We start from the raw sequence: 12,707 nt of genomic DNA on the forward strand, positions 1-12,707 counted from the left end.
GCCTTGGGCTGCTCTTCCCTGAAAAAGCCCCCCCACCCTATCAAAGAAGCATCCATGGTCACTGTGGCTGATGGCGGGGGGAGAACAAATGGTCGACCCACTGTAACTTGTTGGCTGGTCAACCACCAGCGAAGATTGCTCTTGCAAGAGTCCATAATCATGATTAAGAATGACATGGGAAGTTGCTGGTACGACCACTGGGTGAATAGTAGCCACTGAAGAATCCTCATGTGCATACGTCCCAGAGGAACTGCTATGAGCGTAGCTGCCATGGTGCCTAGGAGTTTCAGTACTTGATGGGCCGGTATCTTTCTTCTCCGCAGAATGTCCGAGATCTGGTTTCGGAATATGGTTATTCTGTCCAGGGGCAATCTTACTGTGGTGGTGGTAGTGTCTAGTTCTGCTCCGATAAAGGAGATACGCTGCAATGGCGACAATGCAGACTTTTCAAAACTGATAGTGATGCCTAACTGAGAGCAGAGGTTGACAGTGTGATCCCTGGACAGATTTAGTTGATGCCTGGAGGCAATGGTAAGGAGCCAGTCGTCCAGATACGGAAACACTCTGAATCCTAGACGCCTCAAGTGAGCCGTAACCACTGCCATGTACTTGGTAAACACTCTGGGGGCAATTGTGAGTCCAAAGGGCTGTGCTCGGAACTGGTAGTGACTGGCTCCCAGCCGGAAATGCAGATGATCTCTAGATGGCCTGTCCATTTTGCTGTAGTAGTATGCATTCTTGAGATCTATAGAGCACATCCAATCGCCCACTCCAAGGAATGGGAGAACAGACTGAAGTGTGACCATCTGGAACTTCTCCTTCTTTACAAATGTGTTGAGTCTGCTGAGATCCAATATGGGCCTCCAGTCCCCTGTCTTCTTTGGAACTAAAAAGAATATGGAGAAAGTTCCTGATCCTATCTGGTCTGCTGGGACTGGCTGGATGACTCTTTTCCTGCAGCCTCTGGATTTCTATGGCTGCATGATCCCTGAGACTGGGTGGAATGTCAGGGACTTTTTTGCCAACAGGTGGATTTTCTAGAAATGGGATGAGTCTCATGAGCTCTATTCAGTCTCATATCCAGCTCTATTCAGTCTCATACCGCTTGCTCAGAGGTGACCTGTGCCTGACATATAAGGCCATGTCAAACCCAGATTTGATGAATATGCTTCACCTCAAAAAATCTAGATCCCTCAGAACCACAAGGGCGGGAGACTTAAACCTTGACACGGTTATAAATAGAACGTGCTGGAGGGACAGATTCATCACCCAGAGACTCCCTATGCTGTGGAACAAAATCCCGGTACATGTGAGGCAGATCACCTCTCTGGCCTTGTTCAAGTGAAATCTTGATCAATGGATAGGAGATTGCAGATATACCCCAGGGATTACTTCAGTGTCACTGCTTGACAGAGGCACAGCAAAATGATAGGCATAGTTTTTATTCAAACTAAAGGGGTGGCGAAAGCCACATAACTATGGGCTAGGCTTATAAATGCCCTTGGGCAGATAGCCTAGTATGAACCTATGAACCTATGAACCTATGTATCCTCTGGTAACTTTGCTTTGTACCCAATAATCTGTTGTAATTCCTAGCCAGGCATCTGGATACAAAGCCAAGAGACCCCCGACTGCCTCCAGAGCAGGACAGTTGGGCCTCCTTTTAGGAGTGCTGATAGGGCTTACCAAGGAACTGATCCCTGTCACCCTGGTTCTGCAGACCCCCACTGCTGCCGGAGCGGCGTCTTCCATTATTTCCCCCTCCTCTGCCCCTTGAGGGGGTTTCACTATGTGTGTTCTAGAAAGCTCCTTGGGACTTTCGGAACCACATTTTTCCACCTTTCTGCCCTTTGGGGTATGGTCTGGTAGGGGTGGATAAACGGACTCCTACGACAGATAGAGTCTTTCCCTCCTGCTCACATCTAGTGAGAGTCTCCTTTACTTTGGTCCCACACAGAAAAGAGCCATCAAATGGAGTGTTGACAAAGGAAGACTTGAAGGCTTCTGCAAAGGAGCATAAGCGCATCCAGGACTGTCTCCGAAGAGCTATCACTGAACCCGCTGCCCGACTCGACCCATCGGCTGCACAGGAAATGAGCTGCATGGACAAGTTCACAATGGAGTTAAGGGTATTAAGTTGTGCTGTGACTTAGTCAGAGACAGCTCCATCTGTATTACCCTGCAGAGTATCTCCAAGCTCTTTCAGGAAATCTCTTTGAAGACGGGTAAGATGAGTCAAGTAGTTAAACGATCGCATGGCAAAGGTCGCAGAACTAAAGATGCGTTTTCCGTATCTGTCCATCGTCCTGGAATCCCTATTAGGAGGATGGACTGTAGAAAAAGGTTTCTGACATCTCTTTGTTGGTTGCTGCCGCCCCCACCACCATGGCATCAACGGGGACTCCATCAGTGAGGAACATCTTGTCTTGGGGAGAGGTGATATATTTGTTGGGCCTCTGAGGGACCGGTTCCATAGTATCAGGAGACTCCCACGCCCTTCGAGCAACCAATTCCATCAACTCCTCGAAGGGTGGAGTCACCCAGGAGGTGGAAGGTTGAGACCCAAAGGCCTTCAGGAGCACCGACTCATCCTCAGTAGGGCTAATGGACTGCCAGTCAGCCCTCTGCTTTAGGACTTCCAGGATATCCGCAAAGGAGATATCCTCCAAGGGGGACCATGGGGACCCTACCGATTCCTCTAAGTCAGTGTCTGATGTCAAGGATTCCTGTGGGGAATCTAAATGCCTCCTCTTGCATAATTTCTTCCTGGAAACCTCATCAGTGGAAGCTTCTGGTGAGGTCTCAATAGAGCAAGGGTCACCCAGTGGGGTTACCTGAGGCTCCGGGTCTCGATGCTTAACAGGGACCTGCGATGTAGAGGCAGAGAGCAGCACTTTAGAGGTGGAAGAGGAAGGACCTGATGATGTGTGTGTCTTAGACAACATAACCCTCCTCATGGCATTGAAGGCCCCACTGCTCCAACCCGAGGAAGCTGCTGGTTCCGAAGAAGACGACAACTTTCCCGGCGCTGAGACAGTGGGCTCTGAACGAGAGGACGGAGATGAGCTCATCCGTGTCGAAGCCCTGAGAGGAAATGTCAGAACCGATGAATCGGTTTGACTCTCTCCCCGGAATTGACGAGAGTGTGTCGGCTCCCAGACTCTTCCAATGGAACCAAAGAAGTCAGGGTTGACAGACCTGAAGGCACTGGGGACAGGCCTCAGCTTCGAAGGCTCTACAACCATCAGATCCTCCTCCTCTGGCTCCAAAGGCCCTGCTCGGCTCAGAGGAGTTGTCAAAGCCGGTAGAATGGTCTTAGGCCCTGAGACCTGTTGGGTCGAGGCCGATAATTTAGCCAGTGCCGGGTTCTCCAGAAGCCTCTGCACCACCCGGTCCATGTCCACATCAGAAAGGGTCCTCGAAGAATGAGTCAAAGTAACCGAAGACACCACCAATCGAAGGATAGGCAACCTCAAGGTTTCGGAGAACGGCTCCAAGACTGGGGACCGGCTCCAAAAAACTTGCTCAGTGCACGGCTCCGAAGACTGCGGAGCCGGCGAACGCACATTCACGGAAAGGCTCAGAGCCGATGACTTGGGCTCTGAGGACTCCTTCGAAGACTTCAACCCCTTCGAAGACTTGGAGGTCTAGTCAGCATTATCCAAGAACTCCTGAAAATCTGGCTTCAACAAGCCTCTATCCACCAGCTTCCTTCTTCTTTCTAATAAAACCTGACTATTGAAGGAATGGCAGATAGAGCAGTCTTCCTGAAGGTGAACAGGCCCCAAACAATAAACGCAACTTACATGGGCATCCGTAATGGACATCTGCCTGAATTTTGGACACCTCTTGAAGCCAAATTTTTGTTTTTCTTTATGGTCAGACATAATTATAATCACAGACACTAAATGAGCATATATATATATATATAAGTTTTTCTAAAGTTATTCTTCTTACTGCTGTTAGGCTAGTTAGCCTTTTGAGTGCTTTGCTTTATACAGGATGACAGCTCAAATAAAGCAAAGCACTCAAAAGGCTAACTAGCCTAACAGCAGTAAGAAAAATAACTTTAGAAAAACTTATATGTCTATAAATTATGCAGCAGAATTAGCCAAAAAGAAGTAAATATACATCAACTGGCCCAAGCTCTCAAACTAGATTTGAGGTAGGACAGACAGCATCATGGGATAGGGGCCTGGCCTTGAGCTACTCTAAGATCTTTAGCTAGTAAAGCATCCGACTCTGAGCCGATGGCTCGGCTTCATACTCATGTGTAAGAATAAACAGTGAGATTGAACAACTTCACATCAACACTTTTGCCTCCTCTGGGCTAAATAATGACAGTCTTTTGAGTTTTAGGCTTCTTATTCATTAGAAGAATGCATACTAACACAAATCTTGTTATTCTAACTGATTTATAACCTAAAAATATTATTTTGTATGCTTTTTCTGGTTAACCAGCCATTTGTTTATCCACCTTAAGATATGGTCCCAGTGAGACTGGATAAGAGGGAGTTTACTGTATCTATTTCCTTAAGTTCCTCTAATAACCATATTAAGCAGTCTTTCCACATTAATGACCTCCTTCTCTCCTGCAGAGGATGTTCAGGCTTGCATTTTTGCCTCTGTTTTTGTAATCAATCCATATCCAATACTCACATTCTTTTTACTGAAGATCTTCACTGTTTACATTCAAACAAATCTCTGGCAGAGAGTGGCCCTACCTCTGGATCTTCTCCACATCATAACTAGACATTGCTTCAATGCAGGGGCACTCACAAGGACAGTAGTGTAACTGGATGCTGTTTTAAGCATCACAACATGGATCCACTGTGTCAGACCTACGCATGTGTTTTATACTTATCTAGATCCTTCACATGTACCCCAAGACTTCTTTATGGAACAATCTTTCAGCCTCACTCCAAAGCTAAGGGGAGCCTCCTAAGTTTATAACAGTTCCCACACCTTCTTGCTCTAGCTGGCTAGCCGTTATGCTAAGCAAACCTAGACACAAAATTGAGAGATTCAAAGGTTCAAATACAGCTTTCTTCTACTAGTGAGAGAGCAGAGCAACATATAGAACAATATGTGGCATTGGCATTCTTCATTAGTTCAAGAAAAACATAACCAACTCTCATACCTATGCAGTCTGTCCTGAAAATGATTGCACTTGCATATATATATATATATATATATATATATATATACATATATATATATATATATATATATATATATATATATATGCAAGTTCATTCTAATCTTAGAGGCTGTGTATCTCAGTGCAATTATTCTGACATCTTCACTTCCCTTTCTATGGCCTTCTATACTTTAGGCAAAGCATTTAGCAGCTTGCTCTGCTCTAAATTAAAAAAACAAGAGAGGAAAACAAAACAAAACTTTCTGCCACAATGCCCAGCGAGTGTACAAAATTCTACTGAATAAACATAGCACCCTTGCCTTTGTGCTGAAATATCAGAATTAATTAATTAATTTTATTGATCTTAAAGGACCAATTTGCAGGCACAGCTTAGATGAATAGGATTGTGTAAGAAATTAACAAAACATATGTCTTGTATCACAAACTAGTAAACAACAGCTCAGTTCTCATAGTTATATCACAAACTAGTAAGCATCAGCTTGGTTCCCATAGTTACATCACAAACTGGTAAGGAACAGCTCAGTTCTCATAACTACATCACAAACTAGTAACAGTTCAGTTCTCATAGTTATATCACAAACTAGTACACAACAGCTCAGTTCTCATAACTAAATCACAATCAGGGAAAACAAGTGCTGCCTTTGTGGGAATGTGGACAAAATTATTGGCTAGGCTTATAAGGGCCTCTGGGCCAATGGCCTAGTATCATCCTATGAACCTATGAACCTAGTAAGCAACTGCTCAGTTGTCACAGCTACATCATAAACTAGGAAGCAACAGCTCAGTTGTCATAGCTACATCACAAACAAGTAAGCAACAGCTCAGTTGTCATAGTTGTATCACAAACTAGCAAGAAACAGCTCAGTTCTTGTAGCTATATCACAAGCTAGTAAGCAACAGCTTAGTTATCATAGCTACATCACAAACTAGTAAGCAACAGTTCATTTCTCATAGTTATATCACAAACTAATCCACAACAGCTCAGTTCTTATAGTTATATCACAAACTAGTAAGCAACAACTTATTCTTCACAGACAAAATTCTCCAATGTTGATTGAAACTCACAGGAAATTATTTTGCTCAATGCACTGGAGTCTAATTGTAGGAAGAAGCAACCATGACATGGGCCACGGCATGTAAGTGAATATGGTAGAATCTCAGAATTTAATTAAACGCAAGTGTTGGAATGTGTTCTGGTTCCCCATTTACGAAAAAATATTATTTTGTTGTTTTTCTTCAACACCTACACTTACGTATGCATTCCATGACAATAAAACTGCACTACAGAACTCACAGCCATTACACAGATGATGAGGATACATTTTTTTAACCATGCATCAACTATATTTTATATGCACACCACATTCTAAATATACAGGTGACTGGTAATGCAAGGTCAGTCTGTATGGGAGTGCTGCTTTTCTTCTAAAGCAGAATCACTTTGGATGGGATATCATAGGATAATATAGCTGTAAAAATAAAGCAGGGGGCCAAAAAAGATGTGAAACCTGTCAGTACAGAGGGACAAATGGCTAATTCAATATACATGACCAGTGAACAATTTTGCTGCATTTAGCTTCTTTATTTACATTGCAAAAATGTCATCTTGAAGCAACATTTGCTTTAACACTCAATACTCTCGTCCACAAACAAAAAATACTCATTTATTTCACACACTAATTCTCTGCATCTTTCTAGCATCACACACGTTTGTGAGTGTGTATACTAGTTAATACCTTACCTTTTTTCCTACAGCAACAATCATATGTTTTGGGAGCTCTGGGCTGTCAAAGCAGTAGGGACACTTCTCCATTCTTGCTGCCAGGTGCTTGTGTTCGCTGACTGCTTTCTGCCTTTGCCATTCTTCTTCTTTTCCAGACCGCTCCTTTTTGGCTGAACTGGAAATAAACATATCATCCAATGTGTAGTAGTCTCTGTCTGTCTTCTCCATGAACTGTCAAGATAACAGGAAAAGAAAAAAAGATGCAGAAGTCTATAAACAATAATAATGTCAAACTTGCAACAGCAGAAGTCATGCAAATAATAACTTAGAAACCATATGGAAATAGAACCCTATAATCAATTTGAGTTTCTCCTCTGGTGTATCTTTGTCTCTTTGGCATAAGTAACAGTAATGCAACTTCTTGCCTCATTCCCCTTATTCTGGCAAGATGGGATAAGGGAAGATGTGTAAGATTAAAGTCAGCTCCTAACACCTGCACATTTAGCAATTCGAAATGGTGTCAACAGGCTGTAAAATACTACAATCTTCAGAGAAAAGTAATACATAGATTAGGCAAACAAAATAAGTGGAATTAATAATACAACATAAACATTAAGATGGGGATATAGAGAAGAAAAGACTGTGCTGAAAGTGTGGGAGGAAGTCAAAATAGTTTGGGTATATGAGTATATACCCATTTAATTGTAACAGTGGTTTTGAATACCTCATAAGGGTAAAAAAAATGCCTGAAGCACTGAGGAAAGGCAAGCTAACAAAGGAAAACTGTACGGTTTAAGACGGTAAGCAGTAGAAAGAGAAACAGCTGTGCTAAAGGTCTAGACATGACAAATAAATAATCAGAGGCCTGCAGTTGAAAACAAGGAACTCAATTTGAAAGCATGGGAAAAAGGAATTGATTGGCATGCAGATAGTGCTATACTGTAACAATCAAATTTGTTTAAATCTGAAATAAAACAATGGGTGAGACAGAAAATGTTGAGGAAAAGGGAATCAAGGGTGGCAAAAATGCAAGAATGAGCATGAGAAATGAAAATATTTTAGGCAAGCTTGGAGGAAATTCAATTATCTAGACAATAATCTTTGTGGGGAAAAAAGATGCGTAAATCTTGCTCACATTAGGTAAGTGTAAAAGAAGCAATTTCACAAGTAGAGAGCAGACTGGGCCATTTGAAAAGTGGCTAACCTAAAATTTAGCAATGATTAAGAAAATAAAAATGAGTAAAAAAGGTATCAGAGGCAACATGGGATATATGCTAATTACCCTTTAAGGATATCAGGTGTTTCAGCTAAATGGCAACTCTGAATGTCCATGACTTTTTCTTCTACTTTTAAGTCTATTTAAGGACAATTTCAGGCCAATAAAGCCAAACCCCTCTGGTTGTGGACATGCATGTTTCTACCTTCTTATGGTATCATCAACACAATATAAGAGGAATGTTTGACTCTGAAAACACAGGGTTGTTGTACCCAACTGATATCCATAAACATTAGAGTATCGACAAAATAGCATAGCTAACAAACTAAAACAATGAGAAAAAAGGTCACACAGAAAAAACAATTGGTTAAATTATTAAATTATATACAAAAGCATGTCAGACCTGAAATCATGCATAAAATACTTCTAGATGAGGTGGGGCAGAAATGCTGAATGTGGTCAGGGCAGACTGGCAGAAAGACCTGACATAAACTGCTTGAGAGAAAAGAAGCAAACTAGCTGTAATCTACAAAACAGGGAAGGTCTTAATCAAAATAGCGGAGGTAGATGATATTGCAACAGGATGAAAACCAAGGAGAACACAACTGACATCTGACTCTCAGAACATGAATGGCAACAACATATACAAATTAAAATAAGAATGCAACTTTCACTAAATAGATATTTAACAGCACAAACATCTGACTGTACTACACATACACATAAATGCATTTGAAAGCCTCTGTGAGGCATTGTTTTGGATCATGGAATATGAAAGTAAAATACTGGCCTTTGAGCTGGCAAGTTCATCTTTGCTGGAAATTTAATTCTGAGTTTTAAGTATGAAATACTACAGTATCTAGTTAAGACAGCTAGAATACCAACTAGTACCTGTATTTTCAGAATGGCAGTGAGAATATCGGTCAGCTGTAGTTTCTGTGTTGTACCTTTGTTAAAAGTGTTCACCGTACCTAGCAAAACAAATATATGATGGTTGATGGTTAAGTTAAACTGAAAGTTGCAAAGTATTTCCCACTTGATATATCAAAATGGTATACTTCCATGTGTGGGGCTAAATAAATTGCATAATTTATGAAACTGGATCTAACTACACTTTAGATTTTTTTTTTTCATTTGTACTGTAGATTAACAAGGCAAAAGTGGGTAAGGAAAAAAGAAGGGCAACATGTGAAATAAATGGGGATGGTGGTTGTGATATTGAGACAAGCAAGGCTGAACTACAGATTATTAATTAAGTTGTACTTAGGTCCATTGCTAAAGTACTAGGCTAGCTGCCCTTGCGGGCCATTTTAGGAATAGCCGATTTCCCTTTTTGTGCTCAAACTGACCTATCCAATTTGGCTGGAAAACGGCCTTACCCATCCCATGTCTGATAATTATATATTACCCCTAATTAGTGTAACTGGGATCATACACAGATAACCTGAGCCAACCCATGCATGGGATAAAGCATTTAGGATCTACCTCTGTCCATAATTAGTACTGGGGCAGCCCTGGGATAAATTATTTGTTTCTCATCCATAAATCCAAGTTGCGGTTTAGAAACACAGACCGAGTATTTCCTGATGCCATATGACTTGCTGATGTGCAGTAAATCCATCAGTATTGGGTCAGAGGATGCCTTGTATGACAGACACAGGTCACCTCTTAGGAGTCTGTATGATACAAAGGGATAGTGACAGGGCTTTGAGTCAGTCCATGTAAGACATGTTATTTAGGCTTTGTATCCTTTTAGTATGGTAGCTCTGTGGGCATTCCAGTTATTGCATGTGATGCATGCCAAAGGAGGCATTATAGTCAATAACTGGCCAAAAGAGGCCCGAGAAAAGGGGGACAGTGATATCCCTAGATCTAGATACAATTAATTACTTGTGTAAGAAGAAAAAACTAATAAAATAGCAACACTTTGGCTTTGAAACTTGATACTCCATGGTGTGCTAACAACATTGGTAAGAGAAAATAAATAAGAAATTTACTTTGCACTGTAGCTGGCTTTGTGAATTATGCATAGGGTTGACAGTACTGACCTGCTGAGGGCTGATAATGCCCGGAAAAGGGGAAAATAAAACAACCTTCTGGAAATAGCCACTGGATAATGTTTTGCATAATGAATTTCACTAACTAGCTATAACTTGATCCACAGAGTATAACATACTATCCACTCTCTGGTTTGTAGCTCTTATTTTGGAACAGTGTTTATTCCAAGGAGCTGTCTTACTACATGTAGACAGAGACTTAACGAATATCTCATTGAGAATGAAACTGTATGCAAACTGAGAAAGTATGTTGCCCCTGGACTTTTACGTTACTATAAATGGATAGAAAAAACATGGCAGACACCATGCATCTTAGATCCCAAATAATATTAGAAGAAATTATGCCTACACCTGACTGCATGAGCAATGGATAAGAATGGAGATTGTATGTCCCCTACCCCATAACCAACATGCTGTGGGGCAGACTTAATAGATGGCACTGGTATGAGTGTTACACATCCCAACTAGCTGTGTGATGTACATGTTGTAGGTCTGTTGTTTAAATTACAAGATATATGCACTTTGTGGAGGTTATTTCTTTAAGGACACTGGTATCATTACCACTGAATGCTTACTTTGAATTTAAAATGTCAATGAATAACAAAAATAAATAAAAGGCATGATATATGACCAAGGTTAAAGCAATACTTACTATTTTCAGGGTTTATTAATGCAGACTGGTTACTGTATCTACCAATTGTTTTTTTTAAATATGAAAACATCCTAGTTGTTGTGTTTTGTAGTAAGGAAATCCCTTTACATGCTTTTATGCATATATGTCAGGGTCAACATGCCCATTTTTAAATGATGAGATAAAGCCTTGATTCTGCCACCAAGTCCTTTAGGGGGGCTAATTTACATCTGGCATTATGAACAGGGCAACTAAAATGACTGTGAATTCTTGGGGGGAATGGAGGTTGCAAGCATGCTTGGTGATTAGTGTCAGCATTTTAAGATGCACACTACCGTTCAGAGCAGAAAAGCTGCATTTGCCTATGGCTGCAGAACTCAGAAATCAATATATTTTCATCTTACCTGCTTCACAGGGTCGCTGCACTAAGTTAAAAAATCTTACATTCAGACTGTGTGCAACTGTCTGCTCAGTCTTAGCTTGTCTGTGTAACAAACCGCTACAACCTAAGTCAATATGAGCACAGACTATCAATCTAAATCATCTGCAGTAACAGTGACTGAAAAAGACTCAAGATCTAAACATCCTAAAACAACATAAATAGATGATGCAAGTTCTTCTTTGGTTAAAACCAAGTTACAGGAAAACTCTGTCACTAGTGGGCTAAGGGATGCTTCAGTAAAAATGTATCAAGTGAAAATATGACTTCCCACTTTTCTGAACTTAGCTGTACACTAAACAGTATTCTCGGAAGGATGGAATAATGTAAACAAAAATTAAAAATCTGATGATAAAAATCTTTTGAAATCTAAGGATTGCCATATTTACATTGCCACTATAAAGTTTTTTTTTAAAGCCCCAGTGTAGGAGGAGACACTTGTCGATAAAGTTGGATTGTGCAAATCTGTTTGACAATTTTTCTTCCTTATTAAAGCATCCTAAATTTGATGCTGTTGTTGAACTGTTGCACAGAAGCTTCCATTTCAGTTCTCTTGCAAATGTTCTAGCTCAAATTTATATGACCCTACTTAATTACCAGCATAGTGCCCTCACTCAAAAGTCCACTAAACCCACAAACATTTTATACTGAAAGGACATAAACATTTTCTTTCTGACATCTCCAAGCATAGAACTGCTAAACAAACTTCAGCATCACACTGTCAGTTTTCAATCCAGTGGGGTATTAAATATAGATATTTTTTTCATCTAAATTATTGTTCATGTAGAAAAAGGTAAATCAGCACAAACTTTCAATCAAGGAAACTAATCCCTTTTTTTCAGTTCACTTTATGATTTTAACACCAACTAAGGGACTTTTCTTACATTAAACTTTTGAATGTTGTTTCCCTTGCTTCCAAATTTGGGTAGTTGTAAGCCAGTTACAGCTGTTTTTTTATTTTTTTTACATTAGAATATACCGCAACACTGACATTTCTCATTTTTGCTTTGTTTTTTCCTTAGTTTTAAGTTTTAGCTCTGTTATACAGATGTTTGCAGTCTAACCTAGGGTTATTTAATCTTCTTGTCCTGCATTAACAGTATAATTGCATTAATGTGAAAAATAATTCAAGTGCAACTTTTAATTATTCTGCTAGTAATCTATGTTTGGATGCTAGTCTTTTGTTTATGTTTAAAGATTTTTTTGTGTTTGTTTTGTATTTTGCTTCCTCTCCCAGTGGAGTTTGCAGAGTCTTTGTTTCTTTGATGCATTTCATTACAATGCATCTTTCTGACCTTGCATACATAGTTTATCTGCAATATTAAATTAGATGCAAGCAAATGACACTGCAGTTTTCAGCTCAGTGAAGTTACATTTCTAATTCACAGTAATTCTCAATTGAAGTCCTTGAGGTTCAAAAGTTTTTGTAGTCCATTTTAAATTTGATTACGGTTTTACAAGACTACTGAGCTGAGCACTG

The 12,707-nt window shown here is 40.4% G+C and overlaps 1 protein-coding gene across 2 annotated transcripts in view; it reads right to left on the bottom strand.

The window, feature by feature from the left end:
- CWF19L2 (CWF19 like cell cycle control factor 2) overlaps nucleotides 1–12,707 on the bottom strand; it is a 1,774,451-nt gene that overhangs the window by 856,841 nt on the left and 904,903 nt on the right. For both annotated transcript variants that reach the window (XM_044072604.1, XM_044072603.1), the window contains exon 12: nucleotides 6,903–7,115. In XM_044072604.1, coding sequence (XP_043928539.1) covers nucleotides 6,903–7,115 — 213 coding nt within the window. The remainder of the gene's footprint in view (nucleotides 1–6,902; nucleotides 7,116–12,707) is intronic.

This window comes from Protopterus annectens, chromosome 5.part0, assembly GCF_019279795.1.
Source record: "Protopterus annectens isolate FY-2018-M chromosome 5.part0, PAN1.0, whole genome shotgun sequence".
NCBI classification, from domain to species: Eukaryota; Metazoa; Chordata; order Ceratodontiformes; family Protopteridae; genus Protopterus; species Protopterus annectens.